The sequence below is a fragment of the Orbicella faveolata genome, unplaced genomic scaffold (assembly GCF_042242905.1).
Source record: "Orbicella faveolata isolate gen_17 unplaced genomic scaffold, um_ofav_v1 contig_3, whole genome shotgun sequence".
Lineage (NCBI taxonomy): Eukaryota > Metazoa > Cnidaria > Anthozoa > Scleractinia > Merulinidae > Orbicella > Orbicella faveolata.
This window is the reverse complement of record NW_028301558.1, coordinates 10191644-10213183: the sequence shown is the minus strand read 5'-3', so window position 1 is coordinate 10213183 and position 21540 is coordinate 10191644. Positions and strand designations below refer to the sequence as shown.

At 42.6% G+C, this 21540-nt stretch overlaps 1 protein-coding gene and 1 pseudogene across 2 annotated transcripts; both read right to left on the bottom strand.

Moving 5' to 3' along the window:
• Nucleotides 1-7478: 7478 nt before the first annotated feature.
• LOC149106323 (uncharacterized) lies at nucleotides 7479-14224 on the bottom strand (annotated as a pseudogene). Its single transcript, XR_016209913.1, has 2 exons — nucleotides 8926-14224; nucleotides 7479-7661 (listed from the first exon to the last, which is right to left on the bottom strand). The product of XR_016209913.1 is annotated as an uncharacterized LOC149106323 (transcript).
• A 3262-nt stretch (nucleotides 14225-17486) lies between these two features.
• On the bottom strand, nucleotides 17487-21288 carry LOC110065902 (dual specificity protein phosphatase 3-like). Its single transcript, XM_089298091.1, has 2 exons — nucleotides 21110-21288; nucleotides 17487-18202 (listed from the first exon to the last, which is right to left on the bottom strand). The coding sequence occupies exons 1-2, from the start codon at nucleotides 21286-21288 to the stop codon at nucleotides 17770-17772; spliced, it is 612 nt and encodes a 203-aa protein (XP_089154217.1). The 3' UTR covers nucleotides 17487-17769.
• Nucleotides 21289-21540: the final 252 nt, after the last annotated feature.

The following is a 21540-nucleotide window of genomic DNA, read 5'->3' as shown; positions in this document are numbered from 1 at the left end:
AGGGCTAGGCTTAGGGCTAGGCTTAGGGCTAGGCTTAGGGCTAGGCTTAGGGCTAGGCTTAGGGCTAGGCTTAGGGCTAGGCTTAGGGCTAGGCTTAGGGCTAGGCTTAGGGCTAGGCTTAGGGCTAGGCTTAGGGCTAGGCTTAGGGCTAGGCTTAGGGCTAGGCTTAGGGCTAGGCTTAGGGCTAGGCTTAGGGCTAGGCTTAGGGCTAGGCTTAGGGCTAGGCTTAGGGCTAGGCTTAGGGCTAGGCTTAGGGCTAGGCTTAGGGCTAGGCTTAGGGCTAGGCTTAGGGCTAGGCTTAGGGCTAGGCTTAGGGCTAGGCTTAGGGCTAGGCTTAGGGCTAGGCTTAGGGCTAGGCTTAGGGCTAGGCTTAGGGCTAGGCTTAGGGCTAGGCTTAGGGCTAGGCTTAGGGCTAGGCTTAGGGCTAGGCTTAGGGCTAGGCTTAGGGCTAGGCTTAGGGCTAGGCTTAGGGCTAGGCTTAGGGCTAGGCTTAGGGCTAGGCTTAGGGCTAGGCTTAGGGCTAGGCTTAGGGCTAGGCTTAGGGCTAGGCTTAGGGCTAGGCTTAGGGCTAGGCTTAGGGCTAGGCTTAGGGCTAGGCTTAGGGCTAGGCTTAGGGCTAGGCTTAGGGCTAGGCTTAGGGCTAGGCTTAGGGCTAGGCTTAGGGCTAGGCTTAGGGCTAGGCTTAGGGCTAGGCTTAGGGCTAGGCTTAGGGCTAGGCTTAGGGCTAGGCTTAGGGCTAGGCTTAGGGCTAGGCTTAGGGCTAGGCTTAGGGCTAGGCTTAGGGCTAGGCTTAGGGCTAGGCTTAGGGCTAGGCTTAGGGCTAGGCTTAGGGCTAGGCTTAGGGCTAGGCTTAGGGCTAGGCTTAGGGCTAGGCTTAGGGCTAGGCTTAGGGCTAGGCTTAGGGCTAGGCTTAGGGCTAGGCTTAGGGCTAGGCTTAGGGCTAGGCTTAGGGCTAGGCTTAGGGCTAGGCTTAGGGCTAGGCTTAGGGCTAGGCTTAGGGCTAGGCTTAGGGCTAGGCTTAGGGCTAGGCTTAGGGCTAGGCTTAGGGCTAGGCTTAGGGTTAGGCTTAGGGTTAGGCTTAGGGTTAGGCTTAGGGTTAGGCTTAGGGTTAGGCTTAGGGTTAGGCTTAGGGTTAGGCTTAGGGTTAGGCTTAGGGTTAGGCTTAGGGTTAGGCTTAGGGTTAGGCTTAGGGTTAGTATATCAGTTGAGAAATAGAAATATTTGTTTGTTTTAAAGGAAAAAATAAAAGGGCTTGACGTTTTTTTCGGTAAGTAGCAATGAAAAATGTGTGCTTTAGTTAAGAAGTGGCAGCTAGAAGTTATTGACGTCATTTAAGGTAGCCAAACATAGGATTTTACACTTCGAGAACGAAACAGTTCTATTTGTTTATAAATTCGTTAGAAAAACTATAGGCACAAGGTGCTGGGTTCTTGAACGCGATAACAAGTCTTCATTTCACTAATAAAGTGATAAATATATGATTAGTTAGCCTAAAAAGCTACACTCGAAATAGTTTTACATTGTTGAGCAACACCAATAGAGTTTACGCTTTATTGCCTGGTCACGTGACTAGTTATTATTTCAAAACTTTGTACCCTGTTTGAGCGGAAAAAAGAACTGATGGTGAGTAAGACTAGTAATTTTTCAATTTCTTTTACAAAGACCGTTTTATAGCGTGTTTTAAATTCTGCCTTTTCTGCATTAAATTCGTGCAATGTTAGGAAATAGGTCACGTGACAGTCTTAAAGTGTTCATAAAATCTTTTCAAAACGGGTGAGTTAATGTTGTATCATATTATCAACATTTCCTTTACCTAAGCAACACGTTGAGAGCAAATTGGCGTAAAAGTTCTTTCGCAAACTGGCTTATTTACAAAAATGTGTTTTGTGACGTCATGACCACGAAACGTGCCATCCGACACTGAACATCACTTTATACCCTTGATATGATAAAATATAACTTATTCTTTCTAGCACAGTAGTTTTCTTTTTTGATTAAATGGGCTTTTGGAAACATGTATGTTCTCTGCTGGGGGTCTTGGAATAGCATCAAACACCAGTTTCTGTACGTTTGCGCAAACTTATCTGCCAGAAAGATGGTTCAGAATAAGAATTTCACTCTGGAACTGATTTTGGGTCACTGCTTAAGCACAATGAACTATAGAAACTCACATTTAAACATCCAGAAGGTGAACCAAATAAGGCAGAAAAAGTGATGATCCGGATTTCCAAGTCCAGTCCACATTCTCAACTCCTAGAATTACTATAGTCCAGTAGCGTTAATCCTAGTCATCAACCCGGCTACCTTGGTTTAAAATTTGTTCGTTATTTTGTCTTTTCCTTGTTTTCTCCATGGGCAGAAAACCTTTCTTCGGCTATTTTCAACTCTGAGAAACCTACAGAATTTCGAAGTTCAGAATTTTGCTACGTCGAAAATCACCTCGCCAACGAGTTCGTGTAGGTCGCTATTTTGCATTGTTTGTGATAATTATCTCAATCCCGGGGAAAGCTTTTAGACAGAGCAATTCAAGGGGTCATTCGTTTCCTCAAATATGCTATAGTCTTGACTTTGCTTGTTCTGGTTCCTGGCTAACAGCAGCCTTTATTTTCACATACATCTTGCAATGCATTATCGGTAACTATACTGTTGTGACACGGAATGCACCTTCCCGCCAAGTCAAGACATATTAAAAGGCTACTTGTCTTGTAACTCGCCAAAATACCTTTTTTGTGCCCTTGAAGTGACCTGCTCTTAGACCTGCTCTGTTTTGGCCTGACACAGTCGCAAACCAAGTTTCCATCTTTTAGCGCTTAACAGCACTCTTGGAATCGCCAACTGCTGCAAACATTCAGTTCTTCCAATGCTGCATGTCAAGTTACCGATCGCCAGACTTAAATGATGTCCTTTGACCACCAAAACAGCTATTTAGAAGACATTCTGTCACTTACACGTTAACAAGCTTTCGATACGTGGCATAATCGAACTTCCTCAATCGATATATTGACATCGAGGCTATACGTCATGTATGTCTATTTCTCAGACTCAGTCTGCTCAGGTGAGACCGGGGGGGAACGCGGCTCATCGTCGTAAAGTCAGTAAACGTAAAGCAATGGTTCCATGCAAAGGTCCACTTAAGGTGGTATGGTACCCTCAATATGGACTAAAAAGTTTGTTTAAATATGGTAAAGAAAGATCAATTGTGTGCTATTGCACTCAAGAAGAGAAATTAAATTTCTAGAGTTTTACTCAAAATGGTTGCTATGGAAACCAGCCACAGCCTTTTGAAGTAGTGTTTTATAGTATTGACGCCAACACTTCCTGCTCTTTTACAAAACAAGAATTGACTGTCAAATAAGCATATCATGTAAGTTTCTGTTTTGTTCTGTGATATAAACCTAAGTTTTGACAGTTAACTCTTATTTTCAGTGCTTTTTACAGCTTTATTTGGAAATAACCTTATTTTTTACCACACCCAGTGGACAAATCATCTCATGTCACGTGACAGACCTTAAAATGTTACGATTTTTTTGGTTTATATCATCACGACACTATTGGTCTTTGATGAGCCCAAGTTTCAGAAATTCTACTTAAAAACCTTGCAAAGTAGAAATGTTGGCGCGAAGTCAGTCGGCACAAAAGTAAACTTTTGAGAAAAATGCACTTTAAGTTTCTTACACGAAGTATTAAGAGCAGCTTCGCCTAAATATCAACTAGACTTGGAAATAGCGAAAAAATCGAATTTCTTCAAACTCGCCCAGAATGAAGCCCTACGGGCACTAGTTACAAAAATATCGTTTTAAGTTCGATAAATCAAAAATTATTTTTTTCCGCAATTTTTCCGTTTCGATGCCCCAAATCGGCCAAAATCCATCGAAAATGAGCGGCATATTCAGAGGCTAGTAAACTCAAAAGCAAAAATCTTCATTACAAATTGATTGCACGTCGTATTTGTACTTCCTTTCTTGTCTATTTAAACCTAAATAAATCGTGATTTGATTTGCACTTAAATATTTGACGAATTTTTTAAGTTAACGACCCAAGACAGCTTTACAAGAGGTCTACATTTAGCCTATTTTCAAATGCTAAAAAGGCGTTCTGGTACACGGCTTTTCCCAAAACGACTAGTTTGGTCTGAAAGAGCATTGTTTCTTCTTCAAATTAGTGAAATAAAATTTTTGGGTAAATAAAATCGCGAGCGCTGAGATAGCGAACTAAATGCAGCACCTCGTCCTGAAAACGTGACCTTTGACCCGAGGGTAACGAAACCGATTACTGCAAGAAAACCCGGAAGAAAAGCAAACGCTTCGTTATTTTGAAACAATTTCTAGTGATATCCCTCCGAAACCATGATTGCAAGAAACTATTTCCAGATATGAAATCTTGCAGGGTCAAAGACGGGGCTAAAGGGCGCATTTTGACACAATAACTTTGTTTGCTGAGAATTGAATTGCAGTCAATTCCAGTGAAATTTGCAAACTTGACGCATGTTAGCCGATACTTACCTGAATATTTATATTAATAGAAGAGTCGTCTTCTTGGATTAACCTTCAAAAGAAGCTGGATCCAGATTTGGAAACCTCTAAAAGAAGAAATGTTTAATGTTCCGTGACCTGCCCGCTGCTATAAATTAGCTTAAATTCCATGCACATGCCGACCGCATGTTTGTCGTAAAACTCACTTAACTCCACTGACAGTTTCCATGGGTAACCCCAAAATAAACAATCCCCAAAAATGTAAAGTGAAATTGGCTGTCTTCATGAACAGTTGAAAGCTAGAGTCAAGTTTCATTACCCTTTAAAAGTGCTTGATTCTACTTTGTTCACTCAGTAGTTACTGTCACGTTCGAATACCGCTTAGTATCGGTCATGCCAAAACACTGCAGACCGTACAGACTGAGTAAGTTTCCGATACAAAGTCTTGTACGCGTTTGTCTATTGAATCAAAAGTCAAATACTGAGCTTGTGCAGCCTGTGGGTAAATGACATACTTTCAGATATATTTAACACTATTTTGTAACTAGACCCAAAAAAAGGAGTCACAATGAAAAGCCCAAACAAGTGTCTGCAGTCTGCACGGTCTGCACCGTTTTGGCGTGACCGATTCGCGGCATTCGAACGTGAGAGTAGTGAACAAAGTCGACGCAAACAAATAAAATCAAGCACTTTTTAAAGGTAATGGAACTTGACTCTAGCTTCTAACTGTTCATCAAGACAGCCAATTTCACTTTACATTTTTGGGGCATCCAAAAAAACTTGAATTAAAACACAATTCTATCTGAAGTGGCTATTCATGACAGAAAAAATCATTATTGCTACTCCAATGATAATAATCCATGTCAAGTTGCCCTCTTGTATTTGGTAAGGTCTCTTTAGATCAGTTTCCTGTTATTCAGAGTTATATTAGCAAAAGAAACATCATAAACACTCTTGTTCTTTGGCCATTTCAATTTAACAAGAAATAAAATGCAAACAGCGGCAACAAACATAACACATGATCATGAACTACGCATGGTTTGGAACAACAGTCTAAAATTTTCTTGACGTTTCGCATGCTACAGCACGCATCTTCAGAAGTGGCGGTTACGAAAGATTTACAACTTAAAAATACAAAGCGAGATACTGTTAACTAACTAAACAATAACGAAAACAAGATTAGCAAAAGTGTATATATTATCGCTAAACTAAAACCACGTGTGACATTCCAATCTCTGATGAGTCTTTATTATGCACTTGTATACCCCTATTTAACTTATGGTTGCGTACTGTGGGGTAATAATTACGAAGCTCCATTATCACAATTGGTGTTACTTCGAAACCCGTTCAGGCCTGAATTTTTTTCAGGCTTTAATTTCACAACTGCTTAAGTTGTGTGCATAACTGCGATGATCAATCATGTCTTCATATCTTTCTCCGCAGTTCAAATATATGATCTTTCATATATTCACTTGCATTCTTCACCATCTACGGGTATATTACGAACTCACAATGTGACCAGCTTCCAGTTGGCTTGATAGCTCAGTTGGCAGAGCAATGCACCGGTATCGCAAAGGTCATGGGTTCGAATCCCGTTCAGGCCTGAATTTTTTTTCAGGCTTTAATTTTACAACTGCTTAAGTTGTGTGTATAACTGCGATGATCAATCATTTGTTCACTACAAAACAAAGTTGTTAGAATTATCAACACTGTGCTACTTCGTGATCACATTACTCCCGATAGTGTAAAACCTTGCAATCATTAAGCTTCATGACATCGTTAAATTATATACCTGCAAACTATTTTATGATCACCTGATTTATTGATACAAAGTCTTCGGATCTCATCCTGTCTCTAGTATCTGAGCAAAATAATTATGCTACTCGAAGTGCGTCCTTTAGATATGTTGCTTACAACACCTGAATCCAAAATCCTTTAGAATAAATATATGGAAAATTTGCCCAACTATTGTTAGATGCTGTTATTGGAATGACATTCTTTTACCTACACGTATTAAGCCAACAAGAACACCATTTAAAAATCACTTTTCCGGTTTTACTTTGCTCAGTATTAGCAATTTTAACATAAATTATGTATTTACTATGTGTTTGCTCTTTCCTCTCTTATACTAGTTTTCTTTTATCCTAAAATAAATGTATTTAATTAAAGGGCATATAATTAGTTTACTCTATTTTGCCCTTTCAACTTCTTTTTCACTGCACTTGTTTTGTTAACAATATTGTATTCATGCCGCCAAGTGGAAAAAGTTAAAAAAGAAATTAAAGTAAATTAATTCAGAGATAAAATAGAAATATAAATTTTGTCGCCCAAGGAAACAATACGAAGGCAAAGGTTTGACTCGAGTCCAGACCTCTGGATCCATCCACAACATCACCCGTTCTATTTTGTTTTCTGTTGTTCTCATTGACTGTTACTACTCTACAACACGGGAGCAGCGAATTCCAGGCACACGTTTCTCTGCAAGGGTAGTGCTTGCTCTCAGCAAGGCGATGTCACTTTTTATATGTTCAGCGGATGCTTAGTATCTGAGCAACTTTTGACCTCAAACTGACAGATGAATAGGAATTTCGATCCCATTAAAAAGCGATACAGTAAAATTAAACGCCAAAGCCTAGAGGTTTGTCTGTACTCGGAGAAATTGAGGAAACACATCGCTCTGAATTGATTTCTCACTTTCCTCTGTACACGAGGAAGCGTGGCCGAGTGGTGACTGTTTGCATGCTGTTCTTGTAATCTGCTTGAGATCCCGGAGTTTAAGCTCCCGTTGCTGATGCCACTCAGCTATGACTGAGTTCAGCTCCTCGGCCACACCATGTATATAGCTACATGTAATTGGCTCAGCACCATCTTGGCCAGCCTCTTAGTTATTTATGCTCCTTTACCTAACCCCGACGACAACAAGTAACGGGCAAACCCGACTATCCAATCACGTGGCCGGCGCTGATAAAACGAAGTCTGTATCCTGCATGATGAAACATACTGTCATCAGTTTGTTTTCACTTTTATTTTAAGATAAGCAAGTACATGTAATGACAAATTCAACGTTTACAGAAGACCGTCAGAAATAACAAACAAATTTGCGTCAAGTATTTTAAGTTCGTATTTGATTAAATTCTGTTTGTGAGTCTTTTTCTTGCCGTCTCCTCTTTTGATAGAGTCATATTTCACCTTGGAAATAAAGGAAGTAAGAAAGATCAACGTTAGTATATATTCACTATTTCTCCAGCAGCAATGCAAGTGGAAAGAAAAGGCTAGGAACTGCTCCTCTTGATAACGCCCGAAAAAGCAGTCTTCGCTTACCGTTCGCGAAATAAAAGTTGACATTGTTTTCAAGTAATGTTCAAACTTTATTGTTACGCTAAAATCTCAGGTGCGGAAATTTTGTTTCAGTGGCATTTTAAAACTAAACCCAAAGTAACGACTGTTGATCTACCGCAACAAATGCGGTTAATTATAAATGAACCAATCAGAACTGAAAGTTATATAGATAGTGCCGAGCGCGTAAAGTCGGGATTGCATTGTACGCAAGCTACCCGTTTGCGTCTCTGATACGCAATACTTTTAGTGTATTTTAAAAAGTTTTTTAAACGATTTCTGGAGAAGCGGTTACTTAGCGTCCATATCTTCCTCTTAATTTTTTTTCCAGGAAACATATCTGTCAGAAATTGGGGCGACAATTTGGATCGGCGAACAGCACATATATATGTGTTATTTTCCGGCTGGGAGGTCCGTATAGTGAAAATCTAAGCAAGTAAATAACTTATTTATTTTTTTCCTCTCTCTTAAATTACATTTATAATTATTGAGCTTTCACACCCACACATCGCACGAGCGTTACCGTGACCGTGGTCTGAGATAGGAAAATCCGGACCGCACTATATAAGAACCAATCAGATTGCAGGATTTATTACCGTGTTCTCCTAGAAAAATATTTGCCGAAATATTTCGAAATATTCCAAAGTATTCAAGGACAGTCTACAGGTGTTTTTCACGTTTTGGGTTCCCCTTGACAGAATGCTCTAGGATTCTAGAGTCCACAATCAAGTTGAATGCCCTTAAATACTCCAGGTTACTTCATAGATGGCGTGAGCCTTGAATACTCTAGGGTTCTACGGTGTTATGATCGCCTATTTGATATTAGACGGGGATAGAATACTTAACGCTATTAGTTCGCTTTGGCGCAGTGTGTAAACAACGGAATTGCTTTCATGGTAATCTATAATGATTACATTAATGCTGTATACTTTTAAGGTTTCTAAATAGCTTTGTGTTCTTTGAAGTTTTCTTTATTTATTTTCTTTATTCTTTCTTGACGATGCCATTTTTATCACTGGAACTGCCATTACCATCCTTTGAACAAACTTTGGTGAGGGTCAGAGTTTATAGACACTAGAGGAGAGCTAAAGTTTGACTTTCATTGAAAATGTCTCACCTCAGACAGCCACACTGAAGGCGACACCTTGTCCTCATGTCTTTGCCATTGTGGTTGCCACAGGCAAAGAACTTCCTGAGACGTTTGCAGAATGTGAGGCTGTTTTTGTTTCTGCAACCTGCAAGGAAAACATGCATGAATCGTGAAACACCGACAAGGCGGGATTGTCTCTCGAACGCTTATAAACAAGACAAAATCGAACCTCTGTGGATAGGCAACACAGAGGTAAAGAATATAAAGTCTACATGCGAGCCAACTGGCCGAACAGGCTGGCGCATATCTCCACCGGTTTCTATCAGAGCATGAAACGACTGGGAGTATTTCTACTCTCCCATTGATGGGATGCTGTAATCCATCACAGCATTCCAGTAGTCTCGTGTAGTGTTATTTCCCCCATGTTCCGTTCCAAGTGGAAATGGAGAAAGGCCTCGAGATTTTGGCAAATCGGCCATATAATTTTAACCAAACCTCACGCTATTATAGCTTAAGAGTAAATACCATTGAACCTATAGTTAGGGACAGATTACACCTCATAAGACACGACTAGGGATTCCGATATGGCGGGCGAGATAGCGCGCGCGACACGCTAGGTGAGCTCGAAATAGGCGATGTTTGACAGGATATATTTAGTATATTTATCTGAAAGCAGAAGGAAAAACGTCAGAGTCTGTACAATAAAATAAGTGATTCGTTTGCCTTGGATTTTAAAAGGTTCGTAAACAAACTCAGTAATAATAGTAGTAGCACGAAGTTTTCGTTGCCAGTGAAGTTGCCAGTTGCAAGCGGTTGCAACCGCTGGAGTTCGTGTTCCAACTCTTGGATTGCTTTTTCAGCGACAGGGTTCTTGTTCTGATTCTTCACGCGACCTATCTCAAGGCTAATCTTGTGTTGCAATAGGACTTGGTCATTCACGAGAGCTCTGAAGGCGGGCGCTGGATCACACCGAATGACAGCGTTAGGCCCATCAAGGGGTCGCAGGCCGACGCATAATTGGATTAACCCATCGCGTAAGGTCCCATGCTTCTCGTCTACCACGAGGAGGGTCGAAGTATAGGAGGTAACGCACTCTCGGAGCACCAAAATAAGTTGGCGAGACTGCTTCAGGATATCGGCTGCAAAGGAGACACCCACTGCCGCTGGAGGATCAGAAGTTGACTGGGGACGTGGCGAAGTGCAGCGCAAGGATGACAACCAAGAGAAACGCGCTCTATGGCCTTGTCTAGGTCAAGGGCGTAAAAGTAGCGGCTGACAACTTTCTTAAGCTGGAGACACGATGGATGAGACAACCTGAGGTGTAGGGCGGTTAGTAAACCATCTAAGACCTGTCTGGGCACTACGATACAATCACGCGAAGGAGCCAAAGGCTCAGTCTTTTTCACGACTAAGAGGCCATCACTGGAGATAGAGGCGACAGACAAGTACCTTTTCACGTCCTTAATGTTAGTAAGCTTCTTGGACGGACGAGTCCCTTGTATTAGGTGGGCATGCGTTCGACGTAAGTCCGCGCACTCAGATTGGATAGACAACCAAGTTTTTCGACTTGTGAAAGGGAGGTCCTTCTGACCAGATAGGACGTCCTGGGCAGATAGGTGTCGGACGACAGATTCCTCAGCTTGGGTGATGAATTTGCACACCTGACAAGAGGGGTCAAAGCAGTCCGGTGCATTGCGGCTTGCAAAGTCAGAAGGTAGGATCGCAGCACCGGCAACATGCCTCACGTTGGCTTGGAAGCGGCTGACAGTTGACAAATAAGTCGACACTCGCGGGCTAGCAGAAAACTCTTCCCTGCACATTTTCTCGAAGGCCTGGACACAAGGCTTACTGTCGGTGAGCACGCAGGCCTTGTGTTTAGATTGTATTAAGTAGGGGCTAAAGTGTTTTGTTGCAACACCAATCGCAAGTGCTTCCACTTCGCACGGTAACCAGGATAATTGGTGACTACGCAACTTTGCACTAAAGAAACCAGCGAGGGCTAGCTTGTCACCCCGCGAGATGTAGAGAGTGGTGGCGATGCCGGGTCTCTTGACAGCAGCGTCGGTCACGATCCATAACTGGTCATCTGGCTTCGGGAGAGTAATTGTTTGGCTAGACGCCACGGCAGCTTGAGCAGACTTGAAGGCTTCAGTAAGATGTTCGGACCAGACAATGTCATCCTGGGACTGTTTCCCGGCTACAGCCTCGTCAAGGGGGGCCAATAGAGCAGAACAATGTGGAACAACACGAGCAAGGACCTTGACCGCACCGATAAAGGACTTCATGCCGCCAACTTTATTGGGAGGACTGCAGGAGGACAGTGTTGAGACGCGATGAGGGCTGGCGCGAAGAGTGCCTTGGGACCAAGTCCAACCCAAGATGGAAGTAGTTTTGGGGTTGATGATGGTCTTCGACGCCGAAAGGCGCAGGCTAGCTTTAAGGAGAGCTTGGAGAACAGAAGACCAATTTCGGAGCAACTCGTCTGGGCTGTTGCCCCCACAATACAGATCATCTGCTATCTTGGCTACGATACCAGCCTGGAGGAGGTCACCCAAGACGCGACACGTGAGCTCTTCAAGTGCGGTTTCCGAGCCAGGTATACCCATGGCCGACCGGGCATAGACGCGTACGCCCCGGAATGGGGTAGCGACTCCGCAGTACTTCATGGACTCACGGGCGAGAGGGATCTGATAGAAGGCTCTGGTTAGGTCTGAGACGATGATGTGTCTCCACTGGGCTATGCAGCGTAGGGTAGAATCCACGTCCGGGAGCAGGGAAGGCTGGGGTTTGCTATAACGACCTACGTCTGCGAAGTCAGTGACGAGACGAAAGCCACCCGACGACTTTTTGACCAGGAACGACGGGTTAAGATACTCGATAGAAACATCAATGTCTTCGGGGCGACGGAACACGCCAAGATTTTCCAATTCATCGAACTTCTGCTGGAGCTCGACGAGTTTATCGCGACCGTACAGGGGGAGGCGACCTTTACGCTGAGGAGGCTCTACCGGGCCCATATTCACTTTTGCCTGAAGGGGACCAAAGGCGCCATTGTAGCCGGTAATTGCTGGATCAAACACGGAGTCATACTGGACCAAAAGGTTACGGAACTTGGTTGTGATGTCTGGAGGGAGGAGGTTGTCGGGGTCTAGTGCCACGCCCTGGGAGTACTTTGACTCTGAAACTGGGACTGAACGCACCTTGTGGTACGGAAGGTTGTCAACTGGGTTGGAAGACTGATCTTGAGTAGACGGACAGAAGACAGGGTTGACCTGGCAAAAGTGTTCATTTCGTTTCAGGACATAAGGCCTATCTGAGAGGTTAGGAATACGCACTCTACCAGCGACGCTTGTGATGAGACAGGGAGGCGGCCACATGTCGACGACTTTGGCCGAACGGGCGTTAGTGGCGTCAAATCGAGGCTCTAGAGCGTACTCAGCATCAGGTAAGGAATCTTCCGGGAGAACTATTTCTATAAAGTCGCCAGGCCAGACAGTGGTAGAAGAAGAGGGTGCACGCAGCACTCGTGCACGGCGGACAGCATTGTGAGTCGGAGGATGGTTGACAGATCCGTAGGTGAAGATGGTACCATCCCCAAGGATGACCTGGCGTTTGGCAGGACGAATGGTTATGTCATTCGCTTCCATGAAGGGAGTACCAGCCAAGACATCTACGTCCAGATTCTCCACAACAAGACCTTCAAATTGAAACGAATGACTCCCACGGGTGAGGCTCAGGCGAGTTTCCCCCAGGACTTTCAAAGGAGAGGAGCCATCCGCTTGATGAGCTGACTGTGAACTGTGCCAAATCCCTGCACCGAGCCTCTGTACAGCGGAGAGCCTGATCATGTTACCTGTGGCGCCGCTGTCAATGATGACTCTAGCCTGATGATGGCCGAAAAACGTGTCAATGTACGGGGACTGACGAACGAGGACCCTCCTGGATGCATCAGACGTAAATGGATCACTCTGCTCGACCAGATTCTGATGATGCGGCGGGTCAACATTACTTGACAAAAGGTCTAACTCAACGCTGTCGTCATCCAGGATTGAAACAATCTGACGAGCTTTCAGAAGGTACAAACGGTCCTGTTCAGGAAGGAACCCACATTCGCTTAAAAAGTGGCTGTGAGAAGCGCGGCCAGCTTGTTTACAGAGCGGGCATTCTTTCGCCTTTTGAGAGGAGCGTCCCGGGAACCTCGCAGACGACTTACTGTAGGTCGGTGTACCCCTCCGAAAAGAGGACTTCTGAGTGGCAAATGAGGCTCCTGTACGCATGACTTTTGTGTCTTCAGCAGAACGGATTTCATCAAGGAGTGAGTCCAGCGCCTGGGAGATCTCAGGCTTTAAGGACGCCAAAGTACGAGACCGAAGTTCAGTTCCATATCGTTGTTTCACAAGTTTAGGTAAAGCAGGGTTAATCAATCTCAGCCACATTAAAATAACAAAATTCTCTAACGTCGGTGACAATTCCTCTTCCTCCTCAAGAACAGAACCGTGGTGGAGCAGGGTGTGAGGTTTAATTAAACTGTCCTCCACAAAAGCCATGAGACGCTGGAAAAGATCTTCCGGGCGCTCATCGAGGTTCAAATGAATGTCATCCAGGTCTAAAAAGTGACCCCCAGTAGTCTGGAATCCGAAATGAAGTCTAATTGTCTGCCATATGTCCCCAATACAAGTAGAATTCTTGACAATCGTATTACGAGAGATAATTGGGCGATAATTTGCAATCTGGCCTAGCATGAGTTCGACCATGTTTACCTTTTGGGTAGCAGTACGCCTTCGAGCAGCTGGAACCCACTCCCCATCATCAGTGTAACCGCGTAACGGGCTCCCCCTAGTCTTTTTCAGCCACGACGACCCTTCGCCCAAAAATGGCGCGAAATTGGCGTCCAGAGACAAGGTGTAGAGAAGATTTTGTTTCCAACTCTCGAAGGAGGTTAAAGTTTCGTTCTTTGAGAGGCACCACTGCTTGGGGGCTCTGTTAGAAGACATCGCAGCTTACGGAACAAGATGATATCGACAACCGACTCTTGGCTGCTCGGGAATCCCGACGAATCTGTCGATAAAGTGCGTTGGATCTGACGGGAACGTGACGATTCGAATCTTTATCGCTGCCACCACGCCAGTAGTCTAAATGGACACACACTAGGCCCCGACGAACTGTAAGCTTTATCTTTAATGCAAGCGAAATCTCCCCGTAACGAGAACTAGATACAACCAAGATGGCGGACGAATGAAGACTGATCGCGCGGGCTTTTATACAACAATGAACGCCGCTGACCGACCGACTACAGCGGAGTGCCGCTGGACAACCAGCCTACTGGCGTTCGCCTAACATGCTTTATTTTCTGTTGATCAAATTATGGATGTTTCCCTTATTGAGGTCAAATTAAAAGCAAATAAAACAACTTAAATGCTGTTATTACCTCGAGCTCTACGGAACATATCATCAAAGGCGTCCTCCATCTCACCTGGAAAACATAACGGTACATTCTAAACGTCAGTGAGCTGGGCCGACCTCAGGCCGAGCCGTTTAAAGATCCAGGCCGTTATAGTTAATCCAAAACAGTGAAATTTTCAAGGGCCCTAAGGAAACATGTTACCCCCTGGGAGGTCTTCCTTAGTAGGGACTATCGAGGAAGCGACCGGGCGAAAGAAAAACGAGCGGGGTCAGGGAGAGAACAAAGAAAAGGATTTTACTTCGATCGTCCCCACCTACTGGAACAGACTACTTAAGAGTTAGAAAAACAGAACGGAATGTTTCGGAGAAGTTGAAAGGTGTAGACACGCTTGCCTATGGATAGTTTGCACTGGATGTTTTCTGAGCATTCCCCACCGTTCTTCCTAACTTGTACTCGCGTTTCCATTTAATACATAGATTATGAACACAAGATTTCTAGCCACTGCACTCTAATGGATGATAGTGTGCGAGTAGCTCAGACTGCAGTATTTGCATTAATATAATAGTTGAATTTTACGAATTAATAATTAGATTATGAGCTCGAGATTTCTATCGCTTGATAGTTGACGCGGGTACAGCCCGAGTCAGCTATATAGAAGTCGAGAGCAGGCAATCTCATTGTTTTGGTATAAATCTACTAGTCGTTCAAACATTTATCTTAATCCTCTTCCATCTCAGACACTTCGTAAACGCAAAGAAGCGGCCACCATTTTGTTACCAACCATACCCTGTTAGGCTACTTATTTTCTAAAAGAACTGTTTATTTAGAATACAATAGCCCGGATCATTTCAACTGAAGCTACTAAAATTTTAGTTCGCGCCTTTATGACGTCACACCTAGATTACTGTAACTCACTGCTCTCTGAAGTGCCACAATATCAACTGAACCGCCTACAAAAAATTCTTAATGCTGCAGCAAGACTTGTATGCCTAGTGCCTAAATTTGATCAAATCACCCCCTTACTTAATTGACCTTCACTGGCTACCTGTTGAGTTCCGGATAAAGTTTAAGGTTTTAATATTTGTGTTCAAGGCGTTAAACGGTATGGCTCCTCGTTATATCTCAGATCTTATTAGGAAAAAGTCATCTCCTCGAAGCGTTCTGCGATCTAACGATCTCACGTTGTTAGTTATGCCTCGAACGAAATGTGAGACATTGGGTGATCGGGCATTTGCCTATGCTGGGCCATCAATGTGGAACAAGCTTCCAAAGCCCATTCAGATAGCGCCAAACATTTACTCTTTTAAAAAACAGCTAAAAACATATTTTTTCAGAGAAGCCTCTAACATTCAGTGATAAATTTCATAACTTTTTATCTATTTTTTTATTTGTAATGCTACTTTTTATATTTTAAATTTTTATAAATTTGTATATTTTATATTTAAAAATGTAAAGCGCTTATGAATATTTTATATAATTAGCGCTATATAAATTTAATTATTATTATTATTATTACTATTATTATTATTATTATTATAAAAGAAAAACAAAAAGACCCATTCTTTTTGTTTTTGTACAATCTAATAACAATTTGTTCAGGACGAAAGACTACTTCTTAAAATACAATTAATGCATGTCTTCCAGTGAGTTTAACTGTTTCATGCGCGCTTTTTCCAACGGTAGTTTTAGCTCTGTCGCTAAGTAACCATTCGATCGTGACGAGACATGTGCTAGCAGGGATAGAAGAAATAGCGTTATGGGGAGGATGTTAAGCCTTAATTGAAGATTTTTCACCGATATTCCTTTTTCGCGGCTGATTCTACATAACACTGCTTAAAAGTTGACGGAAATACATCCGCTGTAAATTGATTGTGGAGCTTTTTAAAGTTCCTACGTTGTTTAAACTCTCTGTTACTTTTTAGATCGAATTTTCTCATATTTTAAAGACCGTGGAACGCTCAAAAATATACAATGAAACATTTTTATTTCAACCTAAGTAAACTTAACTGTGAACCATAACTGCATTAATTTTACATTGTTACAGTTGTTACTGAATGCTGAAAGCGAAAGATGTCCCAGCTTAATGAAAACCGACATCTATATCTAGGCATGTATTCAGTTACCGTTAGGAACTGTGATAAAGTATCTAAAACTTGCTAAGCGACATGGTTTACTGACAGGAAACCAGGCAACAGGAGGCTACCCGGAGTAGGCTGGTCCAGTCTTGACCTAGCTAAACTGAACAGACTTCTTACATAAGATAGTTTACGTACAGTACTATACTTACCGCCGACATCTGAAGTGCCCTCTTTGAGAACGTCCTTTGCGGGCACTGCTTCTCCGAGCCGCATAATCATTAACAAAATCACGAACAGCAAGAAACTTTTGAAACTGACCACTGCCGCTGTCTTCATCTTGTAAGTTAACAATCCACTCTTCAACTGAGTAAAGAGTGTGACTTGTTGTCACTTCTAACAGTCAGCATTCTTTTTGAATGACATGTTTGTTTATGGCTTGTGCAAGCGGTGTCGGTTTATTGTTTTCATGTGTTAGCGACTGCATATCACCAAGACTCTAGAAGACTTGAGAATCGGATAGTAAATAGCTATAGACTTCTAGGCATCGAAGCGAGACGAAGTGGAATTAAGTCACTCAAAACCCACCCAAATTCGATCGAGTGCTTTCTAATTGTGGGGAGGAACCGGTCGGGTGACCATTGAATAATGGGAAGGGTTTTTCTGTTTTTTTTTTTCCAAAATCAGCAAACCATCGAAAGTGATTATTATTCAGTTTCCCTCGATAAGAGGACTGCAGAAATGGACAAATGGTAAGGAAATTAAAGACCATTACAGCCGTGCTGTAAAAACTGGGAAAGAGGAACGCGTTAAATGGTTCCAAGGTATCTGATAAATCCAATGTTTAAGGCAGCTTGTATCTCGGCTGCTGAGTATTCTTAAATACATCACGACTTTTGCTGTCATATTTACTCGTGTTTATACAAAGACTGAGGTGACATTATTTAAAAATAAGGGATAAGTTAAAAACGTTGTGCGTTTTATCACTGCGTTTTGTGAAACAGGTATCATATAACGGGCATGGACAGTGTATATAAGGCGTATAATACGACCATGATTTCGCGAAACATTGCTTGCTGTGTATTTTATAGCACCAGGAACCTGATGCAGACACTAGAAAACATATTTTATTCTGGTTTAACAAAAGAATATACATTTTGAGAAGAATTGATTATCTAGTTTTCGAGCTCACGATAAATTAAACCTTTACCAAACCAACAGTACAATATTTACGATCTGCGCAGTATTGGTTTGGTTTTTCAAGTAAATGCAACCAAAAAATTCTTCCTTAGGATAGAAATTTCTCCATAGTATTTACTATTAACGTATGCGTTTCATTGCCTGTAATTTTGTTTCTTTATCGTCCTACTTCGAAGAAGCAGTTTCCACAAGCTACGCTCTTCCGAGCTTGTAAGAATAATCTATCAACTGTTGAAGAAACCCCTGATTGGGTGAAATTTCACGCTTGCTCCGCACAAGCCTCACTGCATCTTTAAGTGTCATTTCCTGATCCCTCACTAAATACGCCAACACAAGCGAGGCTGACCGACTCACGCCTTCTTTACAGTGAACGAGTATCTTGCCGTTGAGCTTTCCAGTTTTCTTTGTTCCAACTGCTTTCCCGATGAAATCGCATGCTTCGTCAAAATAACGGTCGAGTTTGAATGTGAACATGTCCATGGCAGGAACACCGTGGTAGATAATTCCTGATTCATTGTAGTAATCTGGACCTGTGTGGACGTGATAGAGTTTTTTCCCATGTGCTGCATTTAGGACGTGAGTGATACCAAGGCCTTGTAACTGTCCCTCGTCCATGGCAAAAGAACTGGAAAGAGATTTTTAAGAGAAAGTAATTAGGATCAAACAGTCTCTATATGGTTTTGCACATAGCTTGTAACTGAACAGGATCCGGCTGGAAGGGCCTGACCGCAGATGGAAGGGCCGAGAAGGAACTGGCTGAGAGCGAAGTGGCCGACGGGGGATGGGCTGAGCCTGAACATAAGCTTCCTCAAACATGGACTGTTCACAGCCCTCTATTTTCTCGTACTCTCATTCGATCGTTGAACGCGTGGAGTGATAATCGCGAGAGAACTGGACGCCAGCGCAAAATGGGAGACTTGACAGGGTAGGGGGGTTGCTGGCTTTTTCCTTTCGCGGGTTAATTAATAGAGAGGCTGTGAACAGTCTACTTCAAACACGACTCATGGAAGCGAAACGTCGAAGACGGGGCGGGGCTACGTGAGGGGGAGCGTCCAACCCCTACTGTTAACCAAGTCATATTCAGGGTCAGCTTTTATCCAGTAATGCGGTAGGGGGGGGGGGGGGGAGGGGGGTGTGGCCGGTTGGGCGGGGAGACACGTTGGTTAGTTAAAAACATCATTTTTGCTTCTTTCAAAAATGCTTAATTAGTTTACCTCCTTCTGCAGGCTGTAGGCTGTTTCTACATGAAAACAATTTGTCAGTTGTACCCGGAAATGGGCTCCTGTGTCGCGTTTTATATATTTTATGACACGAAGAAAGGTTTGAAATTTGTCACGCAAAGCAGTCATAAAATCTGTCGTCATTGCCAGTCTTCAGAATTCACCACTCGCGTGACATTCCCGGGTTGTCACGCAAAGGTACATGTTCTTTCAGGGCTGACTTGAGAATACCTCGGTCTGCGTTTTGTACCTAGTCTGCAGTCTGCATTTAGTATGCCTCCCTACCCTTTCCCCGTTTACACCTGCAATACATGCTAGGTCTCAGTTTACAGTCTGCACTTTGCACTACAGTAAACACCCGCATATAAGAACACCTGATTTCGGGATTTAGGCTGATCTAGTTCTTGTTTATTGGGTGCTTAGTGAGAAATCAGCCTGAAGATGTTCTTATTGTGTTCTTGAACTTTGTTTCAGAAATACTACACATAACATGTTATGAGAGGTTTAGTTAGTATAATATTATAAATAAATAAGTAAGTAAGTAAATAAATCAGTAAATCAATAAATAAAATAAAAATCTGTCAGCTGGTACACTAGTTAACATTACTGAGTAGAAATGTAACATTAGTTTCAACATTTTTTCTCATTTCGACACCCTCTCCCTTATTATATAAGAACATGTTTTATTGATCAGGCTGAACTGGTTCTTATATGTATGGTGCTTTATGGGCAAAATTTCAGCCTGATGTTCTTAATCCATTTGGTCTTACATGCGGGTGTTTACTGTAACTGAAAACTGTCTGTAGCTTTATATAGATCTAGGGCTGAAAAGGTTAAAGCAGCTTTAAAATCTCGAAAATCTGGATAAAATATATCTCTCCTTCAACATCTAAGCCAATATTAAGAGTACTTGTCTTAGTATTAGCTCAGATATTTGAGGTCTTTTAACAGTGGCAGGTGCCCTGCCCCAAAGTTTGTCATAGAAATCGTTAGTGACAGCATGTCGCAGCACGTCTCCCGAGTTCCATCAGATCTGCACTGTAAACAAGTCTGGCCCCAATCTTGTTCCCAGAGTCTTCGTTCCCCTTGATCAGCGGTTGGAAAACGAGAGCTCTGGGAGCAATCATTTTGAAATAACCGAATTCTGGTGATTCTGCCCATCCGTTTTCACTGCGCAGTCTGCATCTATGGCGCATGCCTGAAATGGTTGCTCCCAGAGCTCGTTTTCTGACCGCCGGTCAAGGGGAACGAAGACTCTGGGAACGAGATTGGTCTGAAGAAGAAGCGCCTCTACTATAGCACTTCCCTAGTTAGGCTAAAGGAGCCCTCGATACTTTTATAATTAACATCATATGTTAAGGTAATTCCTCTTAAATAAAAGTGACAATAGATTTTTGTTCAAACTTTGTCCATGAAGTATTTGGCACATGATAACTTCAATTTTGAAATTAAAAAGGGGGTGCCCATGCTCATTAAGGAGCAGTGAGGCATTGGAAATGCCCCATTTTGGCATTATTTAATGCTTATTATAAGAACGCATTCCCAGTAATTGTAAAATCTTTGTGAACCCAGACTCATAAGAACACGCATTAAACTACAGTCAATACATTGTGTCAGACACAAATAAACATTTTAAGTTTGATTCAGGCAGAAAGCTAAATCCTTGATTAAAAATTTGAACCAAATTTCTTGATGTGGTTACCGACTGCAAAATAGAAAAGACCACAGTGTATCTGCTATTTTTCTTATTTATTCAATTTTCAGCAATAGAAATTAGATCAGTCTTTTCTCACGCAAAGCTTATGATTAGTTAATTACAATGACTGGAAAAAAAATTGGGGTGCCCATGCTCGTTGGTGAGCTAGAGCCATTTTTCAACTGACAGAGTTCAATATCAAGGCAAATCCGTCCTGTTTTCAATATGCGCGTGCACGAGCGCGAGCTAATGACGCCATAAATTATGCGCAGTAAGGATGCGCAATGCAAATGTGAGGAATGACGTTAAATACTTTAAAAATTCCCTAATCCTTTGACTAGTGCTCCGGTGGTCGAGTGGTGACGAGGGTCGCTCCTCACGCGGGCGACCCAGGATCGCCCCCACTAGAGAACCCCCACTCGTCTTAAAGAATACATGAGGTGGTCCGTCGTGTATTCTTTAACAATTTGCAACTTATGTTTTCTTCTCTTTTCACCTTCCAAAAAATTTGTAGTGCCTAGGAGAAGCGTTGACTCTGTCGCAATTTCGTATGTTAGCTTAAGTAAGCCAAGACTTATCCGTTCCGTACAGTGTCTAAACTTAATGTTGTACTTACGCTTCGCCAATCAAAATTCCATCAAACACTTCGTTGTAAGCATCAGAAGGCATCATAAAAAGTCCACCAGCAAGGTCAGTTATTACGTAATTTAAGTCCTCAACGCTGGTTTTACCAGAGCTTGAAGAGACTGAAGAATCCTCCGCCATTTTGTTTTTGATACCATTCTTGAAATGCATTCTGGGCCAATATATATATTGAATATGGCGGCATCACGGCTTCCTTGTGGAAGGGAAAGATAGCAATTTTAACTGGTCATCTTCACTGCTTTGAAAGAACTGTTTCGCTGTTATTATGTTATTATGCTTCAGTCGTACCAAAATATATTGTCGCACTATGTGGTCTTAACAGCGTCAACAAGGAGTTTTAGAGTGGATGGAATTTTGTGATGGAAAATTCAACCGAGAGAGGAAGCAAGAAGGTTGTTGGAA

Excerpts from the sequence above, each read along its gene's own strand:
- LOC110065902 (XM_089298091.1), bottom strand. The coding sequence starts at position 21,288 with ATGCATTTCAAGAATGGTATCAAAAACAAAATGGCGGAGGATTCTTCA. Across the intron at positions 18,203-21,109 it reads GGAATTTTGATTGGCGAAGC|TTCTTTTGCCATGGACGAGG; the intron begins GTAAGTACAACA and ends ATCTCTTTCCAG.